The sequence below is a fragment of the Heliangelus exortis genome, chromosome 4 (genome assembly GCF_036169615.1).
Source record: "Heliangelus exortis chromosome 4, bHelExo1.hap1, whole genome shotgun sequence".
Lineage (NCBI taxonomy): Eukaryota > Metazoa > Chordata > Aves > Apodiformes > Trochilidae > Heliangelus > Heliangelus exortis.
The window spans coordinates 21,711,419-21,733,760 of NC_092425.1; the positions used below are offsets into that span (position 1 = coordinate 21,711,419).

Genomic DNA, 22,342 nt, shown 5'->3' on the forward strand with positions numbered 1-22,342 from the left:
ATGGATCAGGAGAATGCAAGGAAGTTCCAAAGTTTTCATGAGTTGAATACCTCTGCCCATATTTGAATGCCTTTTCTTAAGGGAAGAAAAAAGCCAGTCACAAATCCAAACTCTTACTACTAGAAAATACTGACATCCTGTTTCTTTATAAACTAGCTTTCTACATGCTTTAGCAGACCTGAAGCCAAACAGAAGTGTTTGGGGGTTTAAGGTAAGATTTAGTATGTTTAACAGCCATACACCTGCACTCACATCAGTAGCCAAAGTTTTTTCAGCCATCAGTCACCAATGGAAAGATGGATCTACGAGCAGGTACAACCAGATGTGCCAAACAATTACAGACATCAAGGGTGCACATGCTTTGCAAAACACAGGACTGTTTCTACCATTACCCTAGCACTGAAGTTCTTAATATAGTGCCTGACTGAGAACAGCATGTGTCTCAGCAAAGCAGTCTCACACCAGTCAGACTTTATTTAGAATTACTCTGCATTAATCTTATCTCCCCTCCTACAGACAAGGAACTCTAGTGGATCCTTAAAGATTTGCACCTATACCTGTCAAAAATTCCTCTGAAGAGAGATCAGGTTGAAAGCTTTGAAGATGAGAGTTTCTTTCAGTGAAATGTAACTGTAATATGCAAATTTAAAAGACTGTACTGCACATCTTTCAATTGTGGCACCCACTCTAGAAGAGCTGATACTTTCAGTAACTCTTTGTACCAATATTCAGCTAAACATGCAATCTTTATGTTCACTCAGTAATAGTTAAAATGGGTCACTGGGTGCTGGCCTACCAAATCAAAGCTTTCCAGATATGGGAAGTGATCTGGAACAGCAGAAAATAAGATCTTTTCCCTCCCATATAAACTTATGAAGATTTATTATCAGAACATGTAGAAACCCTACTCCAGTCATTGACTTCATTTAACTTTGTCAGAGGCCAAGAAGCTAAGTCACAAGTATGAATTAAGCATTAATAAGCTTATTTTCAGTTCAAAATTATTACCACTAGTGAAGAAGTAGATTAGATATTAAAACAAAGGAGAAGCACAATTGCTTTCTGCCATGTCTTTTTTGGAGCACATTGCTTACTCCTTAGATTTTTTAATACTGAATTGCTTAGCCAGGAAAAAAATGCTGATATAATTTGAGAGCACTATTTGATATTTTTATTTTTGTGCCAGTGACAAGCCATTGTAACACATGTATGAGAAAATGGGGGAAGTGAAGTGAAATTCTAAGCAAAATGTAGCAAGAAATTTAACCCCAAGCACCGTATTACACTTGTTACTGTTATAAATGACCAATTCTAACAGACACTTAAAACATACTTCAAAACATACATTCTCATTTGATTAGTTTGGTACAGTTTGCAGCATTACATTAAGGGCTGTATCAGAACCATCAACAAATAAAACAAATTATTTTGGTCACTTCAACATGTTTGCTAAGTTTGAGTTCTTTTATCACTAAAACACACTAAAACACACTCAGCTCTTTTTCATTCAAGTTTTACTACTGTTCAGTCTCCCTGTTAAAATGTATTTTCTGAGAACAAAAAATAATGCTGTTATCCCTATCTTTCTCAGATCAGAGAGCTGATGTTAATTAGTACACTATCAATGATGTATTAAGTAGTTCAGTGAAGTCTCATACTACCAAGCAATGATTTCAGTCACAGAAGCCAGCAGTGCTGAGCCATTTAGCTTAAAAAGGCAGAGGCAGTGAACTGAGACTGATCTCAACAGTCTCAAGCAAATAAGAACTTGTTTTATGACCTGTTAAGAGCCACTGTTTTGCCATCTTCCAATGCAAAGCCCTGCCAGACCTGCTGAAGTCCACACTGGCTGGGGAGGCCATCCACAGCTGGAAAACCTTCACTGCTAGTTTATTCCAGCCACCAAATAGCTCTACAAGACTATTCCAGCCACTATCATTTTGCATTTCAATTTCACAAAACATTGCAAAAAAAGGGCCTGATTTGAGGCTATGACAGGATTTTTTTGTGCTAAAGTTCATGAAAGTTTACCTACTGTAAATTTCAAACTCCTCTGCCACATTCAGTGTGTAGTTGTGCCTACCCTAAAGCACAACAAGCCACTTCAACTGCACTTGATACAGCACACTCTAACCCTATCCTCTGACTCCAAAAAGCATGAAACAAAAGCTAAGCTAGCATATGGATGCTTTAAATTCAACTTACTTTATGGCTGGGATCTCTTGGCAGGACTAATATATCTTTTTACAGATCATTTCGGGACAGTTAGTACTCTCTTCATGCTTGTAACCCAATATAAAGTCTCATCTGTCAGCTATTATAAAATAAATATTGTAACAGAAAAGTATTAGCCTAATTTTTATACACCAGCATACATACTCTGATCTCAAGATCAAATCTAACAGGTCATCACCTAAGCACATGTTCAGAAATCAAAAACTACACTGTGTCAATTCTAACATTCAAAAAAGTTTCCTTCTGCCAGTCAGACCAGAAGCTCAGTTTTATCAGCAGAGTTCTTTTCTCCCATTCTAGTTACCACCACAATTACCTCAACCCTCAAATTGGTTTTCAAATTCAGAAAGATGAAAACCTGAGTTCCAGCCATATTTCAGAGGAAAGAAAAAAAGCAAACATGCCCCGAAATGTATTCCCCACAGACCACAAGTTCAGAAAAACTTTTATGTAAAACAGTGTTTGGTTTCTGCCTTCAAGCTTCAAAAGTGAGTGATTGACAGCATCCATCAAGTAACACTTACCTCTACTTCCACAGACTGCATTGCTAAATCACATGGTGGCTTTAGTGCCCTCGGCCTTGTTGCATACCAGTAGGTTGTGAGAGCTGCAAAAGCCCCGAAGCCCATCAGGGTGTTTGTGGGCAGGGTGCGCACATACTGCCTGACGTCCCCAAATTCTGGCATTCGTAGGTGTCTGAACAACTCATGTGCTTGCATTGCAGTTCAGCGGGGTTGTCCTGATGCTGGAATCTGTTAATATGAAATAAAGTTAGACACGAAGATTTGAAATCGCCTTTTGATTCATTGCTGTTGTAGGAGAGCAATGTGTGCTCTGTCCTCTAGCTTCCCACTGTCAGAATAATCTGATCTGCCACTAGACAGGCAATACCTTTAGACTCCTGTGCTGCAACTAAGCAAGCAATTACTGGTTCATACTCTAGAAAAACAGGTGCAGCTGGCAGGAGGCAATTTCTGTAGGGCTTTAATATTGCTTTTAAAAAACAGTTAATTTTAAGAAATCTTACTTTTTATTTTTTAATTACAACAATGAAAAATTGCTGCTTGTGTAGAATAGCTGCACTGTAAGACTGTTTAAATAGTAAGTGTCAAACATAGAAGTCAAGGAGCAGGAGGGGAGGGGTGTAAGATGTTAACTTGCCTCCTTTAACCTAAGAGAGAGCATCCTAATCCTATAGTAGAATAGCAGGAGCGGGATTTTTCATCTCCTAAATCCATTAAATAAAATCACTCTCTTCTACCGTCCCTTCAGCTGTGCACAGAAAGCTCGCTACAGGAGGCTGCCTTCACAGCTGATATCCTCTCATAGCTTCCCCATGCTCACAAGCTTCCCATTTCCACCAGCAGCGTGCCAGCACGGTGCTGCCTGTCATGTGGCAAACTAAACAGCATCTCAGGAGGCCCAAGTCAGGAGCACACAGCAGCCTAAGCAGGCACAGGAAGCACATTTGATTTGTCACGTTCACACAGAGGGACGAGCTGAACGAGGCTGCTCCCCGCCAGCCCTAGCTGACACGGATATTCCACAGCAAGACCCAGTTGTGGAAAAAATAAAAAGGGGGGGCTGGGGGATTGCAGTCAGCTCAGCTGGTGCTCTCCTCTACAGCCAAGGTCCCCGGGGACGTTTGTCACATGTCAAACCCACCAGTTCCTGCCCACTAGGTGAGAGGTAAGCAGCAGGCAGCTGGCCTGCCCGGGGCCAATGGACACCCGCACCCCGCACCCCCACCGCCGCCCGAAGGGCCCCTGACCGCCCCCCGCCCCGCCGGCAGCGGCCCCAGGGCGGGCGGACACCGCCCCTCAGGTGCGGGGCAGAGCAGCCCTTTCCTGCCTTCAGACCGACTCGCCTGAAGAGCAGAGACCTGCTTATTCAGGCAGTTTCGGTGCAGCCATTTCCTATGGGTAATAAAATTAAACAAAGGACTTGAGGAGTGTCAAAACGCGTGTTTAAATGGCCAGAACATACTGTGTAACAACGCAGCGATGCAGCATGGCACTGGAGGAGACGCCAAAATCCATACAGGCAGAACTATATGCTCCTTAGTTGTTAAAACCGACTGTACCAGGCTAAGATTTCATATTTCTACTCAAAAACCTCTAGTTTACAGTCTGCCCTTGAAAACTTTACTGCTGCAATCAGTTATTGAGCCAGGCAACAGAACAGTTGTCTAGCTGACAAGAAGTTGAACTAACTAGTATTTGGACAAGGATTTGCTACAGACAGCAAAAAAGCCATAAAAATAGTTCAGAGGGCCCACGGTGTCACAGTGTTAGCAGAAGGGCAGGCTGAAGCAAGGTCACAGATAGGGGCAGCATCAGGATGGGATCAAGTTCCATCTCTGGAAGGGTCCCGGGCCCACGGAGCACTCCCCAGCCTGCAGGCACTGCCCTTCCTCCCAACCATTTTCTGTGCTTTTATGGCATAGCCTCAGGCTACAGGGCTGCATCACCCAGACATACAGTGCAGGGCTACCACAGAAATGTCTTTTGGTTATTTGCACTGTGATACACAGCAGACTAAGCTGGGAATCCACAACACATTAGGCTGTAGTAATGGAAGGTAGAGAACTGATTATTCTGAAAAGGAACCTCTTCATCTTCCCTTGGCATAATAAATCACTCAATTACTGACAAGAGTTAAAATTACCATGCTGTTGCTTTTTATTTATCAAATTACGCTCATTAGTGTTGTAGGCCTGAAAACTACCTCTTAAGTTTTACTATCAAAGATGAACAGTAAAAATAAAAGTTACTCCAAAGAGGAAATCCAGGGTTACAAGTTAATTTGGGGTATACCAGACACAGTGTTATGAAACTAGAAAAAGGGGGCTACAATGTATCTGTAGGCTAAGAGCAAGTTTGTCTCTCTTGGCTCCTCAAGCCACACAATAAGCAACTTTGACTTTTAAAACAACAGATACTTGCTTTCCCCTCTGCATTAGTCATGTTGTGTCCTGCACACATGCTATAGGATTTTGGAATGCAATGTAATGAGATAGTTACTCTTTCAAAAGGCTGCGGTGCCATTACAGCTACCAAGAACTGAAGTAAACACGATCATTTTTCATTCACATAAGAGTCTCATTGTAGTCAAAGAGCTGCTACGATTTCAGCCTAGGTGAAAAGAATAGATGCACGCAGCTACTTTATATTTCCTTGTCGTGTTGTTTGTAGCGTAGCCAGTAACACAAAACCTTTCTTGAGCAGTTATACTGCAAGTTATCAGTTACGTAATGGTACATTTTACTCCTTAGGTTTCTATTGAGTGGTGACTTTTTTTTTTTTTTTTTTAATTACACCTTCTGCCTCATCAGCGCAAAAGATAAGGCTAGGACAGAGTTTTCTGCAAGACTAAGCAATTCCTAGCTTTAACACTGTCTTCTAAGTCATACTAACTCTTGTTTCCTGTATTTAAGACAAAGCAAAGATGCAACAGCAACAAATTTACGCTCTTAACATACACCTCCAGATATGCCCCATCAGGAAAGGGGCTTCAATGCCTCCCAGCCTTCTCTGACCAGCTTTCAGTATTTACTTGGCTCATGCTCCAATCACATCAGGCATCCAGAAGCTTTACTGTGACCAAGGAGAACAGTTTAGAGCCTTTAGACTGAGGGACAAAGATCTTCCCAGTGGAGCTGGGATCTGACTTTCTGTCCTTTTCCTCAAGAAAGGAACCAGCTAAGTCTGTGCTCACTCAAGGCAAGAAAAAAAAACCCACGCTTCCTTCAGGTCCTGTGATTGCTTTTCATCCAGACAGGATCTAGACCACCAGGAACAGACCCAGACACTCATGCCCAGTGCATGACAGGACATAGCAAATCGTTAGAAATCACAACGGGAGATCCCAAGAAGATGATCTAGGATCTTCTTTCTCTGAAAGAGAAGTATCAGTCTGTGATACTCAGGTTGCTACACGTAGAAAAAAAACACTAGGAGCAGAATGGACAATGCTTGGGGTCAAAAGCACCTTTTCCTCAATGCAACCAGTAAACCTTGGTTTGTTTATAAGTGTAGAACCAACACCAGACAGCTATAGAGAAGTGGTTTTAACAACATGACAAAATCACTGCAGAAATTGCTGCCTGTCCTGGCCACCTCACCCAAAATAGCGACTCCCAAAACCCAGCCCACAGACGCATCCCTCTGAACTCATTGTATCAGTTTGGTTAAGGAGCTCTGTACAGCTCAGACAAAGCCAGCTCTCTCTGCACATACACACACGCACACACCCCCCCCCCCCCCTCCCACAGCACCCAAGACTCATTCTTTACAGCAGAGCCAGTATCTCAAGGCAACGACCCAAGTTGGCAGCACTCTGCCGTTCTTTGCTGCTCCTACTCTCAGCATACAATGGGCTATTTACAGCGGGCAGCAGCGTGCCTATTGTCTGCCCATTGCCAGACACCGTTCCATGCGACGGAAGAGAACAGGAGAGCAGCCGTCAGCTTCTGTATTGCAAAGAAAACAACCCCAAGAACCAATGGCCTCTCTTCCTCCCTATCCTAATATTTAGACAAACAGCACACTAGCACTGCGGTGGTCTGCCATAAAGGCAGGTCCAACACATGGTATCAAAGGAGTGGCTGTGTTATTTCTGCAGCCTCTTGCAGGCAAAAGAAAGCTGCAAGGCAAGTTGCTTGTTTCTTTTTATTACATCCCTAAGATGTTTTCACTATGATATGCTGAAACAGAGGATCAGCCACCCATATACCTTTGCATTAGCCTGACAGCTACATGGCACTTCATTTGCTTTCTTACTGTTACAGGTTGCACTGCACAGCTACCACAGATCTCTTTTTTACTTAAGTCTTTCTCAACTCATTCTTTTAAAAAGCAACTGCAGAATCATATTCTTTATTGAGTATAAAAGAGGGTGCAACAAAGAGCTTTGGCTATTAACAAGATAAATCCTTTTGTCTGAATAAAATACATAATCGTAATGTCAGAGTGCATTTATAATCAGCTTATATTTGAGTCTGTCCAACCTGTCCCAGATACACACTCCCATGACCTTCTTGTGCTGGCCAGGCACTCATCTGGTTGTGAAGTCACTCTAGGGAGGTGATCTGGCAAACACCTTCTTAGGTTAGTTCTCTGCTAGACCAACTCTTGTCTGGATGACCAGATAGCCATAAGCTCCCAGAAGGAAAGACAGCACAGCTGGCAAGAGGGATGGACATTGTAATACTGCACCTTGAGCATGCAACTCCAAACACTGCACACAAGTCCTCCCAGGACTTTCTGCCCCTGCCCTGCAGTCAAGGCAGTACCTTGACTGAGGTCTTGTGAACACCTCTGACAGAGCCAATTTATAACCAGCAAGGAAACCGCTGCCACCCTCAAGATACAGCAAAGGAGCCCAGGTAATAGAGACCTGAAGGAGTAACCTCAGTTTAAACATTGTATAACATGAATACAGCAGCAAGATGTCTCCTGTGGTGCAGCCTGTCATGTAGGACAGGACAGTCTCCTTAGCCACAAAGGACTTTCCTCAACAAACCAAGTACTGCTGAACTGTGCATTCCACTACTCTGCCACCGCCACCCTCCTCCTCTACCTGCACACCCCTGCTCTCCCCTTCCAAACAAAAAACTAAATATCTTGCCCAGAATCACAGATTGCCCAGCTAGGCTTCAGAGCTATAAACGCTCCTTTTAGAGCAGCAACTGGCAGATTAGATTTGTTTTCCTGTAACAGTGAGGAGGGAGGAACTAAAAAAAAAAAAGTTGCTAGTGAGGAACCCATCTCATTCACAGATAGGAACCAGCAGGTCCTAAATATTCACAGCCCACCTCCAATGCCTCCTTTAGCCCTGCAGTCTGGCTCTGAGCAACCACAGAGCATCATGCAGTGTTCAGGTTGCCCCTGCTGGTTCAATTTCTGTTCCTGCATTTGGGAAAAGGCAGGAATGGAGGGAAGCACCCTACAAGCTGGATTCAGCTTTACCAGTTGGGACATAGAGATTTACTTTGCAAGCAGCAATTTAAAATAAGACTTTTGCTGCAACCTTTAAGGAGTACTACATCTGATACTGATGTGACAAGACTCTGTCTCCATCTACAAGTAAAGTCACAGTCTTGTGGCTGCAATCCTTTTGCAATCCAGTGGAACAACACCTGGATTCTTGCCTCTTAGTACTGTCCAACAAGTAATCCAAGTGCACATCAATGAGGTCACTGGAGTTTATTCAAGTTCAGAAGCTGAATCACATGACAAGAACCTGCTCAGTGCTTTTTGTGCAATTAAAGTACTCCTTCAGCAACACTTGGCAACCCTGTACACCATGGAAAACCAATACTTCCCAATAAAACCTTGAGACAGTGATCAATTTATGTTTCCTTTTGATCCATACTTAAGCAAACACACACACCATGTCCCTACACAGTCTTAAAAGCTTCTCATCTTCAAAGACCACAGGAGATGCTTACAAATATCTGTTTTGCAGCCTAAACTCCCAACTGCATCCCTACAATTCCGATTCACAAGCACATCATAACACTACTGTTAGTTTAACTTCAATCCATGTTTGGATTACGGCAGGAAAAGGATATTATTGAGAAAACCCAGTACAAAACATCAAAACTGCACATGCTTCAAGTGCTCATCCAAAACTCTATAAGAACAAGCTTCTTACTCATACTTCTATCCCCTTTAGTCTAGCAACCTGAGTCAGGCACAGTAAGCCATAGTGCATCACACCAGACAGTGTGATCACTACCTAGATAGTGTTTACATTAAGATGAGTGCTCTAGGTTGGGTTTTTTGTTGGTGCTTTTTTGGGTTTTTTGTTGTTGTTGTTGTTTTGCCAAAACCAAACAAACAAACCCCAAAACCAACAACCAAAACATAACCCTTGGCATTAAGATGTCAGAAAGATCAGGAAGTACTTACAAGAAGCAACTTGTTCACTAAGTGACCTCCCAACATCAGCATCACAAGAATGAGTATCATAAAACAAATAACCCCTTGACCTCAGGTATTAAGGTATCACTGTATTTCCTCTGAGTCAGTGATAGTAAGCATTTTCTTCTAGCTTTCCTAGGAAGCTAATCCATCCTCACCAGGTTACTGGGTTCATGCAGCCCACCTGCTTCTTGGAAAGAAGGAACATACAGTATCAAACTAAAAAAAAGCTTAAGAACTCTGGGTTTAAGAACAATAATTCATACAAAAAGCCAGAAATCCTTTTCTGCAAACAGGACACAATGCTCTTCTGCTATAAACGCTCCAGATACAAAAACAACAAAAACATCTTTCCTCTAAATCTCTATAAAACCACACCAGCTGCTTTCAGGCAGTTTGGGACAAAATACCAGTACTACTGGGAGTAAAATCCTAACCAAAAAGGAGTATTTTACTACCAGATTTTACTCCTTGTAAATTAGATTCTCCCAACACGGAAGGCCCAAGAGAGCAGCCCTGTGCTGGGGAGGGAGTGTCCTTGTCCTGGGGTCAGGAGGGCTCTGCAGAAGTGCCAGCCCCCCAGCTGCAGCCAGGTTCAGCCTGACACCTGTAAAGGTCAATGCCATACAGCAGTGCTGCCTTGAGCCACACAGCATTCTCAGCTCCCACGCAAAACCGTTTGCCAGTGAACAAATTACCTCTCCTCCTGTTTGTGAGGATTTCTGAGGGGTTACTACTGGTTATATTTAACACATTAAAATATATTTAACGTATCCAAACTTGTAATTTAACACAGCAGGGAAGTAGGATGTGGCAGGTAGTCTATTCATCAGAATACTAGAAGCCAAATTTATTATGCAATGCTTCCCCTTGGGCTAAAATCTCTCTCCCTTTCTGCTGCACATTTGAAAAATTTAGTGCTATTAGATTTTCTGTGTTTAATCATTTCAATCAACTGTAGTGCCACAATTTAGAAAAACAAAACACAATAACCTCCTGCCATCTTCTATTGCTCACATTAGTCAAAGTGGCATTTTCCTGGAGGAGAAATTAAGAGAAGAAACCACTTGCTCTTCCTCACTGGAGATTAAAATGCACAGAATAGAGAAGGTATAACCCACCCTTTATCTCCTAAAAAAAAATAATCTCATGAGGTATTAATTTTTAGTGGAGCAATGATGTAGAAGAGTAAGTTACAAAGACCCTACTCCAGAAACAGGACAGTCACCCAGATAAGCATTTTAAAGTTGTCTTTCTTTCCATTTGAATTACTGGTTTCGTTTTTCCACTGATACCAACCTTGTACTTGCCCTTGAAGCAAAAGGGGTTTGCTTCTCAAGAACTGAAGACTTACTTCCAAATGCATGTTAGTTGATTTGTAGTTGTAAAATAGCATCTACCAAATTTAGAAGCTGCCTTTTACATTCATTATAATCACACAGTCCTCAGGATAGGCTAAGGCCATTTGCTCAAAGACCTTGAATTGAGTATGCTACACACAGCTACTTGCAATTACAAGTTTTAGATTCTCTTCATCAGCCATTTTCATATTCCAATACAAGCAAGCTAGATATCCTTGAACTTTAAAGGATCAGACAATAACAGCACAGTTCCATGGGAACTTTGTATTTCAGTTTATGCATTATTAATACTGCTGTTCTTGCAAGAGGAAAATAAAGGATTTTTTCAGTAAACTCAATGCCTTTTTACACTTAACTTCTTGGTCCAGGAAATCTGATTCAAACCTACTGAGCCAAGAAATCTCAGCTCGTGAGTTTGAGAGTCCATTCCAAAGCAGAAAGGCGAATACAAACACTCCTGAGAAGGCTCAGGAGACTGCAGAGCTCCCTGTAAAGAAACATGGGTGAAAAAAATCTGCTAACAACATGTAGCATAGCTCTTGTCCAGGTACAGATATAGAACCATGGGGTTTCAATAGCAGTTTCTTTAGATGTCACTCTTTCCTATCATAGGACATGACCATCATACCCCAGACTGTAGCCCAAGCAAGCTTTGGATGTATTGCTAAGTCCAAGAGGGTGCCTATAGTACCTCAGACACCTCAAACACATACCCTTTAGAAATTCAGAAGGCTTCAAGTTTTGCAATTCCTGCTCAACAGGAACAAGAAATGTATGCAGTCTAGAACAAAAGCATAGTGTAACCTGGCTAAATCACTGCACCGTAGCACTGCAAGTCCCACCTAACAGCAGAGAGGAGGCCTGCAAAGTCAAAGCCACTCAACCTTCCATTTTAGGCCAGTTCACCTCGCTCCACACTTCCATAAGTGCTCCCAAATGCTTAAGAAAAAAACCAAAAAACAAAACAAAACAAACAAACAAAAAAACCCCACAAACCCAGCACAACAGCCCCCCCCCCAAAAAAAACCAAAAAACCAAAAACACCAAAAAAACAACCACCAAACCCGAAAAGCTGCTCCAAGTACATGCTGTATCCATGCCCGTAAGAACAACCTAATGGAAGCCAAGGTCCAGCAGCTCCACACTAAGCCCCCCGGGTACTGAGGCAGCACCGCGCTCCCCAGCCCGCTGCTCGGCTGAGCGCCGGGCTCTGCTCCCCCGGCAGCCCGGCCGGATGGGGCGACCACCCCGTGGCCCCAGCTGCTTACCGCGGGCCGGGCCGGGGGGAGAGGGCAGCGCTGCGGCCAGAACAATGTCTGCCAGCCGGAGCTGCCGCAGCGCCGGGGGAAGGAAGGCCGGAGATCGCCGGCTGCGCTTTCCCGACGGCTTTTGTGCCGCGGGGCAGCACAGACGGCCCCAGGGCACGCGTGTCCCACCGGGGGGCGGGAGGTTAAACCCACGGCCCCAGACGGGCAGCCCGGAGATCGGCGGCAGTACCGCCCCGCCGGCCCCTCGCCGCCAGCCGCCCGGCCCCGCAGGTGACAGCGGTCGCGCAGGCCGCCCCAGCCCCGCGGAGAAGGGCCGGGAGGCGGCGGCGGCTGGGGCAGGCCCCGGCGGAGGCAACCCGGCTCAGCGGCGGCCGGCACGTCCCTGACGGATCCCGGCCCCGAGCCGGCGACAGCGCGGCCGGGTCCGCGGCCTCGTCCCTCGTCCCCCGCCCCCGGGCAGCCGTGACACCCCCCGGAGCCCCGCTCACCTCCCGGCGGCAGTGGCAACGACGACCACGACAGTGCGCGTCTGCCCCCGGCGCCGCCCTATATAAGCCGAGCACGGCGGGAGCGGCGTCTGCGTGTGCCGAGCCCGCCTCCTCCGCCCGCCCTCCCGCCCGCCGGGTGTAAGGGCCCGGCGCGCCTGGCCGCCGCAGCGCCTTCCTTCCCGGCCCGGCGAGATCACTCCCGGCCTCCCGTGTGTGCCACCTTCCTGCCGGCTGCGACAGTCTCCGTGGCATCGCTGAGGCGTCTCGGCCCGCCGGTGCTGCAGAACTTCGTGCCAACCCCCGGCGAGGGCGGCGGAGCGCTGTACGGGGGCACAGATCACAAGAATCACAAGCAAGCGAGAGGAGCATCGGCACTGCGGGTGCATCGCTTTGTACCTTAACAATCTGAGGTGGCAGCTTGCAAGCGGAGTTTTTCTTACAGGTTTGACAAAGACATCTGCATCTGGTGTAACTGGGCTAAAAGGACGTGAGGTTCGATATGGAAGTGGTGGAAGAGGATGATGACCTTGTTGCAGTCCAGGATGTCATCTGTTCAGCATCACTAAACTTTGTGAGGGGGCTGCAGGGTCTGGGGTGCACCCTGGTGAGGCAGAGGCACTCAGGGGCCCCTCGGCAACCTCTGACAGTCACCACAACCGGTTTTGGTGTGGCCCGGTGCTTCGCCAGCCCATTTGACCTGTAAATCATCAACCCGCATCTCACAGTCCCGCTATGGCGCACACTCTGCATTACCACAGTTGTTTCCTGTGTTTCATGGGTGTTATTTGGATTATTTTAAGTATGTGGGGGGTTAAGACCATACATATATATATATATGCACACACATATATATGTATGTATAACACTTTCTAGAATATATGACATACTTTATTTCACATAAAGGTAACTGCTCTTTCTTGATGATTCATTCCATGCTGGAGTATACCAGGCTTAGGACTTCCTGGTTTTTAAACATTAAGGTTTTTAAACAAACAAATAAACCTATATTAATTTTTTGGCAAAAAGGAGAAGTGCACTGATGAAGCTGCTGATAGACACCACAAAATTTCACTTGGGTTTAATTCCTTTCTCAGTCGAGGAAGCAGAAACACATAATCCAGGAGTGTATCTGTCTGACTCTAGCTGTGAGTAGACAAGGAGCCCACAACCCTAAAGCTAATCCAGAACCCCAAAGCACAGGCAACATGGACATCAGCTGCTCTGTGCTCTGCTGGTTTGTTCCCATTGCACCACACATCATGCTCATGTACAGACAGCCAGACTCTGCCAAGTGATTTTTGCATTATATCCAGGGATGTGGTTGAAAGATCAAGTGATGTATAAATACACCATCTCAGGCACTGGTGACTTCATGTTTTGTTCTGAAAGCATGTAGCTTCGATCTGCCAAGCACCAAAGCTCATTATGAATTTATCTTCTGTGCTAATTAATCCTTCATTATCACATCTTTCTTCACATGTGGGTTTTCTTAAGGCCATAAACCACACGTTTTATCTCTCTCACACAGAAACTTCAGTGAACTGATTTTCTTTCACTGGAAAGAGAGTTTCTCAAAAGTTTCTATCATATATACCTTTTGCTGAATCCCATCATCAACATCAAATTGCAAAAGTCCCAGCTATGCAGTATTTAGATAAGCACCTCAGTAATGCAAAGTATCACCTTTCTACTCCTACACGACACCCACTAGGTTATACATCCAGGGACTACATTGCTCTGTTCCAGCTGATCAGAAAAGAGGGGGGGACAGTTTCAAACAAACTACTCAGATAAACATATACAGGAAACAGGAAAACAAGGAAGTAGGAACTGTACATAAACAAAATCTACAATGGCAATATTGGCGTGTCGTACACAAGGAATCTAAGGAACCTGGCTCCTGGGGATCAGCACAAGATAGGACCCTTTAACAACTACATTTAAATTACATATTTAAATTACATTTTACATTTTATCAATGTAAAAAGGTATGTAGGCTCTAAATCCCTTTTACAAGGGAAATCTGCTCTTGTTAAATAAATCAGATAAACCAAATAAAGACAGACATCCAAAAGGAGATTGTGTTTTTTTCATTTAGAGGGATTTCCATATACTCCTGTCTGTGCCCATTGCCTCTTGTCTTTCCTCTGGGCATTGTCGAGAAGATTCTGCTGCCATCTCCCTCAAAAAAAAAAAACCATGGGTATTTATAAAGACTAATGAGATCCCCTCTACGCTTGATCTTTCCCTTCTTGAGGCTGAACAATCCCAGCTTGCTCTGCCTCCCCTCATATGACAAAAAGCTCCAGTGTCATCACCATATTCATGGCCCTCCACTGGCCTGTCTCCAGCATGTCCATTTTTCCCTTGTACTGGAGAGCACAGACTGGACGCAGCTCTCAAGGTGTGCCCTCACCAGTTCTGAGTAGAGGAAAAGGATCATCTCTGCATGGGGATCATGTTTCTGTACATGGGGATGAGCCACTTTTGATCTCAGAGAAAGTGATCTGTGGAAAATCAACCAGCTTTCTTGGAACCCTCTTCTCCTCAGGACCATTTCATTAACTGGGCAATCACACTGTAAACATTGTCCAAAACAAAGGATTTCCATTTCAGCAGTGTATGCATATCATAGAATTTTTAGCACCAGCATTTGCTTTTCTCAGTAATACTGATATTGAAAGACAGTTCCTATGTACATGTAGCAGCTCTCATTAACAATGTAAACTAAGCATCTGCCAGAAAATAAATCCCTTATCTGTGTTCTTTTCGTTTTGATTCACAGGACATGCACATCTCTCCACTGAATTGGGTTATCCCAAGTGTACTATTTGAGAGCCATCTCAAGTGTATAATTTTTATACAAAACAGACTGCCTAGTCTTCTACCATATCATATCTGCATCTGCTTACATTTGCATGGAACCTCAAGAGAAGGAAAACAAAGAAATGTGATGTAAATAAGCACTTCAAAACGTCTAGCATATATTGCAATTAAAAAACATGAGCTACTGGGTCCATGGAACAGGCAGTCACTTATGTCTTGTCAGCCCTCTTTCTAGTGGGAAATGGAATCATGTTCATTTTGCATTCATACCTGTTTCATACACTTGAGAAAAGGAACATAAATCCTGGTAATAAATGCCAGGCTGCAACCAGGGGAGTGGACTCATAGTGGGAAGCGAGCAAGGAACCAGGGGTGATTCTGGCAGAGGTAAAATGCTCTCCCCCAAGGAGCAGTCCCAGGCCACCCCTGTAGGTGACAAAGTAGTTTTGCCAATAACCCCAGCAAACTGAGTTAAGGAGTCTGGGCTGCAGTCCATACAGACATCAGGCGGGGAGCAGCAGGACTCAGCACTAGGACTGGGGACAAGAACTGAAAATATATATCTAGCGCCTATCAAGGAGACAGGGCTGGAGACAAGCTACCTGCAATGTTTCTCCAGGTTCCATCCAGAAAAAAAAAACAACCAGAAAGCTGGGAGAGCAAGGGACAGGGCTGGAAATGGCATGGCCCAGGCCTGAGCTTATGTGAAGCCGCTGGACCACTGGACAAAGGCACAGGTAGGGATCCTGGTGAGGCTACTTGGGACCATGAAGGTCTAAAAGTGTCCCTAGGCTTCTGGCAGTGACACTGATGCTGCCTGTTCTCAGAAATACAGCATTTGTCTGGTTTTGTATCACCTGGGGTGTTCCTGACACTTATTAAAAGAGAGTGGTGACATGGGGACCTAAGTTGCTTTGACAGATTTAGCTGGGACATAAAGGAATTGTGTGAAGAAAAGACTGGAGTAAGATATTGTGGGCTTGAAACAGATGAAGTGGTTTGTTGCAGACAGCTGAATCTGGTTATTTCTATGCCATTTTTCCAGGTCTGTGTCAATATATGGGTGCATTTTCATCTAAGAACAACACATCATATTTGCCATAACAAAAAATATCCCAAAAGCAAGAGCCTCCCAGAAGAACCACTGTCCTAGGTCAGAGAGAAAAATATATTTGGGGCCATTCCTGAAGACCACAATTATCTGTCTTCTTTACACACAAATGAACACAAACACAAACCTATTGATGTCATGAATGAGCTGTATGGGCAGGGCTCTGGGAAAAGGTGAAGCCATGGATACACTGAGTTCCATGAACTACAGGTTTTCTGAACATTGAGACACAAAACCAGGAAAATAAAATGTTTACAAAACCCTTTAAGTAAAAGGATGGAAAAAGAAATCAAAACCAACCAAACAAAAACCAACCAAACAAAAACATTTTCTAAATTTCTATTGCCTACCAGAAAAGAGACATAATATATACTTACTCATATATATATATACACACATGCATACACTCAGCACACAGGAACTGCCCTTCTCACAGCAACAGGGTGTTAGTTTGAACTCCAGAAGATATGAAGAAGATAAAAGGACTCCTATGGAAATAGTGTTCTATCCAGTAAAAAGAAGACAACCTGGCCACAACTGATCCATCGTGCTTATGTCAGGCTAACAAGAATGGTATTCCTCAAATTACAAGGTACCTGTGTAATGACACAGGACTGAAAAAGCCAGCATAATGCAACAGTGGATTTGCCACCAGTCCTTTGCTTCACAGGCTGCGTTTTCCCCCTTCCCCCTCCAAGCTGTTCATATGCACCAGTTTATTGATTGCTTCATCCAAAAGATCAACATGAAGCTTTTCAGATCTGAGAGTTCAGTAAACCCACCAACATAGGGAGGACGCTCTGCTCTGTTTCTGCCAATCCAGTATGAACAAGCCAACTGTGCCCATTTGTTTCCTTTTCCTCTTGTAAAATATTTTCCCTAATCACTGTTCCTCTGCATATCTATCCTTTGGAGGAGGGTCAAAGGAATCACACACAAAAAAAAAAAAATTTTACATTCTTTACTCCTAAAATCTACTTGAGAACAGAAGCTTAACATATAATGCTACATTACAGAAATACATAAACTGACAATAAAGTTCCATTTACTTACCTATTAGGTAAAATATTATACAGAAATAATCTGTGCAAAAAAGCTCAAAAGTTAAATATTTATGTTTAAAGTCCAACTAAGAAATTAAGTGTCTCCATCAAAAAATAAACCACCATTTCCTTAGCTGAACATATGTCCTGAGCTCAACCGTTTCTGACTGACAAAAGGGGTAAGTTGTCTTATTTGCTACAGCTTATAGTTCACCAGTGCACATTTAACACAAAACTGAACATCAAAGCCAGAAGTAGTGCCAGAATACAATATAATGAACGTCCCGAACCACCAATAGCTTCCAAATGCACAGCATGTTTTCACCTTCTTCACAAACCCACACCTCCTCACCACTATTTCTAAGGAGTACTGATGCACAAGCACAAGTTCAGTGCTGGGTACAAGGAACATCTACTTTTAAAGAATATTGCAAGTTGAGTGTTCTCATCTCCCCAAACCTGTCAGCTAACCAGCATGCTCCACCACTGCAGGGATTCATTTGGCCTCCACCAACTTGATGTTAATACTTACAGGGGACAGAAAGGGAACACAGAGTGACTGAGGACAAAGCTCTTTCCAAAGCTGAAGAGTTTAGACAGTGATTTTCATGCTCTGATTTTAAATTAGTGCCTAGCATTCAAAAGTGCCTCAACAAAACTTATTTCTTACAAAACACGTTCATAAACACACATTTATATATCACTTCTTTAATTTGAATTGTCATATAATACCTGTGTCACAATGCTTAAACCATGTGTGTAAACAGAGCTCTGCTTGTGAAAGCACAGCCCCACATCTTGTCTGCTGAGCCCATCAAGTGCCACACAAGGCAAAGGTGCAGATACCAGCCCAAGATGATGGGCAAGCAGGCCTTGGAGGTTACCAGCTGTCCTAGACAATCTCCTTCAGCAGAGGGAGAAGATCCCCAGGAGCCACAGAGGTAAACCACTGAGCATAATAAGACACTGAAGCCCAGCCTTCTGAATAAAACCTTACAATTCCCATATGCAGCAATCCCTGCACCAGAGCTTGGATCTGGTGGGAAAGGGGGAAAAAGTGCAGGGAGCTCAGGTTGTCAGTCAGAATAACTCAGACTTTAGTTAATGTTCCTTTTTGGCTACAAAACTGAAGCTGCATGCTCCTTCACACTTCAGTGTGAGGCTGTGTTTAGACAGGGAGAGAGTGAGCGCCAGCACACAGAAGATGTGCAGAAGATGAGCCCTGGGAATTTTTAAAATAAAAGGCTCGTAGGACATGGATAAGATCAGTGTGGCAAACATACACCCTATTCAAGTATTCCACAACAAAGTACGTCAGTAAACTACACCTCCATTTGGGATAAAAGCCAGTCCAGGGATTAAAAGAACAACTTGTCAAGGCCTTTCGTAATAAATCACCTGTTTTGTCTCTGGAAATGGGTGGAAACAATTCCACCCTCCTCACTTCGATGGTGTGATTCATCCAGTTGTGGAGCACAGGAAAACAAATAGGCCTGGCTTGTGAATAACAAACCTTCCTATGCAAACTCCCAGTTTAAAGGAAATAAACATGAAGAACAGGCTAATTATGCCTCTCCTTGGTAAAATGGTGTTAATAAGTGGAAAATAAGCACTGTTTGGCCATATCTGTGTTATCAAGAAGCACCATGAAGCAAAGTGCAGGTTAAGCATGTTGTCTACACAAATGGTGCTACGTTTTGGCACCGTTTCCCCGCTGGTGAGCACTGGCTACTGTGCAGTCTGCCACCGTGCATGGATGCCAAGCAGGCTTTGAAGATGGGACACTGAGTCAGTTCTTAAAATGAAGAGTCTCTATCCCATTCCTGAACAGCACAGGATGGTCAAGCCATCACTTCTGAACTGGTGCTTCCCCAGGATGTCTCACTAATGTGCTGCACTGGTTTTGGCTGGGATAGAGCTACTTCTCTTCTTAGCTGTAATCTCTTGTCTTGTGGCAGGGCCTCATGAACATGTCTAGGGATATTTTAATGGTCTAAAATAAATTTCTTCTCAGTTTTGCTTTATTATATGTTAAGATGCAAACCTCTTGGAGTCAGCTACATCCAATACTACTTAAAGCAGTGGTAGGCATTTATATTTAGAAATATATCCTTTACTATTTATTCATCCTGGTAATGAAATTCCTATTTCTTATACAGAGGTGGGCCAGGAGAAATATTTTAGCACTACTTCATGTAACAAACTGCTTAATGATGTTATTCAACATTAATATTTGAAGTGCTTAACCTTATTTTTATGTAACATTCATGGACACCTACATATTGATACTTTAGAAAACTGATTTTCCAAAATCTCTGACTAGAATATCTAGCCTAAATTGCTCTGTCTCAAAAATAAGTAAATTAAGTTCTTATTTTAGATTTTCTGCTACCCAGCAATGACAGATCCTACTGCAAGGCTGTTTAACCTTTATACAAAAATACAAGCTTCATATGACTGTGTTATATATTTATGAGGCTTTAATTAAGAGACTCTCAAAAAAATTCTTTCATTTGTTACCATAAGTTGGTAATCTATAAAGTACATGGAGACCTGAAAATGAAGAACATTTGCACTGAGATCATGTTACAGAGGACACAGTTTTTGGGTGGCTGCAAGTGCCATGCAGTTTGCCAGCAGATCAGGCAGACCAACACTGCTCAGCTTCTGGCTGGAGCAACACAGGAGAACCTCAAAATCCTGACCAGGCTCTCACCAGACTGCATTTGTCATTGCTTTTATGATATCTGAGGTTTTTCTGTTGTAAGAATCAACAAGGATAACGGTCTCTGACTCTTTCAAGCTTGAAGATACCAATGAAGGAAACAGAACCAGAGCCTCTAGAATGGACTAGAGTCTGGGATGCCATCAAACAACCTCGTACAACTACTGCTGCTCAGTGCTAGGATCTGTTCTCAACAGAACCATACTGCACATTTGAAAACAAGTGACCAGCCTGGATTTTGATATATAGGCAAAAAACCTCAGCTGTTGAGTTACTATTTATGACTTTGCCACAAGGCAAAGATAGCATGGCAGCATGTATATATTTTCCCTGGCTGAAGAGAGAAAGAGTAGGGAGCTAGGAAATTAATAGATCAATAAAATGACTGAAAAGATTAATGAAATTAAATTAACATTAAAACTTTAAGTTTAATGTTAAATAAAAATTATTTAAGTTTGATTTAACTTAAGCCAACCTAAAAGCAATTATTTTACTTCAAACCTTCTAGAAATTTTACAGCTTCTTTTCCTAATTGACTCCACTTCCATTATTTGTATATTGAAGTTAATTAATAGTACAAAGACACTAAAAAGAAAAATCAGATGACAGTTTTAATCTCTGCTCCCTGCAAGAGCAGCCAGCACTGCCTGCAGTACCTGGTGGTGGTAGCAGCACTGCAGAGCAGACACTTGCAAGGCCAGCAAGGCAGGGGTTCTCAGCAGCAGTGGCAACATGTGAAGCCCAGGGTTCTTGTGCCAGGCTTTTTGTGTCCTCTGAGCCAGACTGCTCTGCCAGGGTGCTTCACGGCCCTCCTGGGCTCTGTTTGCTTCTCCATGGAGAGGTCAGTGCTGGCCCTCCTGGCTGGCATGCCAGGATTTGGTGTAACAAGGGCATTGGGTGGCAATGCTGGTCCCAGGGCTGAGGGTGCCCAGACAGCTGCCTGGCACCTCGGGGGCCAGGAAGGAAAACTGGCATCACCTTCCTGTCCCACCTGCATGGCACTGGGTACTGCTGCAGTGACACTTGGGCTTACCATCATATGAGGATTTGCTGACAGCATCCAAACAAGCATTTTGGGCTAATTATTAGTTGTGGTTTTTGTAACTTTAATTTGCCTGAAGTGACCACAGAGAATGAGGGCCCAGGGGTATTAGTGCGGAGTGCTGAGCAAGTTAAAAAAAGTAAAACAAGAAAGCAAGATTAAAGTAGACTTACAGCTGAAATTACTAAAGGTTGAAACATATAATGTGGCACAAATCATTGAGGAATGCAGCAGGCATCAGTTTAGCTTGACTGAGCTAATGACAAACTGAAAATTATCTAATAAGCCCAGACAAGCAAGTTTTTTGGCTCACTTGTTTGTGTTCAGGGTATCAACTGCACCACCCACAAGGTTAGATACAGGTGTTGCTCTTTTTGCTAAACCCATGGTGCCTTAGAGGAAAACCATAAACTTCACAATTGTTTAGCAAATCTTAAATGTGGTAAAAAGTTCAGCATCCAATACTTCCCCTTTGGGTTTTGATGTTTAAAAAAAAAAATAAATTGCAAATGTGCAGGTTGCATAATAGGCTCTTTCAAATTACAAGAGTACAAATGCAAACTTCCCTCTGCTCTAACATACCTTAACAGGCAATATAAAGCAGAGGTAACCTTTAGATACCAATTTAGATATTAACTATTAGAAACAAATTAGAAAAATTAGAAATTTTTTTAAAAGGAAATAATAATTAAATAATTTTAAAATAAGGAAAAAAAAAAATCCAAAAATAATCTAGTAGCCCTTCCAGAAAGTAGGATAGTGTTTTTCCCCTGACTGCAGCTGCTTTATCCTCTGTAATGGCCCAGCTCAGCTCTGCCTTCAGCTGGCACATGGCCTCCTCTGCCAGGGCTGTAGGTGGGCACATGGGATCCCTGTGTTCCTCACCCTCCCTTGGAAAGAAAGCAATGTCCTCTAGCAAGTGCCTCTTATTATGCACAGACCCAAAGACAACTTTTAGTTTTGTAAAGATATGAGTTATTAATTTGCCTTCATTACACTCTATATTCTCTTTTTTACGTTTAAAGGCCTGAAAAATGCAGCTTCCTCTTGGCTATTATCTGCCCCTGTTAGGCACAGAAAAACTCCCTTTCAAAGCCCAGGCTATAATCCTGGAGCAACCACAGTCATAAACTACACTGAGTTATCAAAGATCTTGCTTTCACAGGGATGAAAGGATCTTTATCACGTTCCCAGATAGCATCAGGAGGACATGGCTTTGCCCCATGCACGGGTTTTCCCTCCTGTGAGAAGGCAGTCTGAGCTTGCCTAGAGTGCCACAAAAATATGTCAGCATCCAGCAGCATCATGCAGACACTC

At 43.4% G+C, this 22,342-nt stretch overlaps 1 protein-coding gene across 5 annotated transcripts in view; it reads right to left on the reverse strand.

Annotated features, from left to right (window-relative positions):
• Positions 1 to 22,342, reverse strand: part of ACSL1 (acyl-CoA synthetase long chain family member 1) — an 80,696-nt gene that overhangs the window by 25,425 nt on the left and 32,929 nt on the right. For 2 of the 5 annotated variants that reach the window (XM_071743283.1, XM_071743284.1), the window contains exon 2: positions 2,760 to 2,987. In XM_071743283.1, the coding sequence (XP_071599384.1) occupies positions 2,760 to 2,954 (195 nt within the window). In that variant the 5' untranslated portion in view covers positions 2,955 to 2,987. Of the gene's footprint in view, positions 1 to 2,759; positions 2,988 to 11,790; positions 12,013 to 12,278; positions 12,391 to 12,498; positions 12,903 to 22,342 lie in introns of those variants that run through there. The other 3 variants (XM_071743285.1, XM_071743281.1, XM_071743286.1) reach the window with 3 other exon arrangements.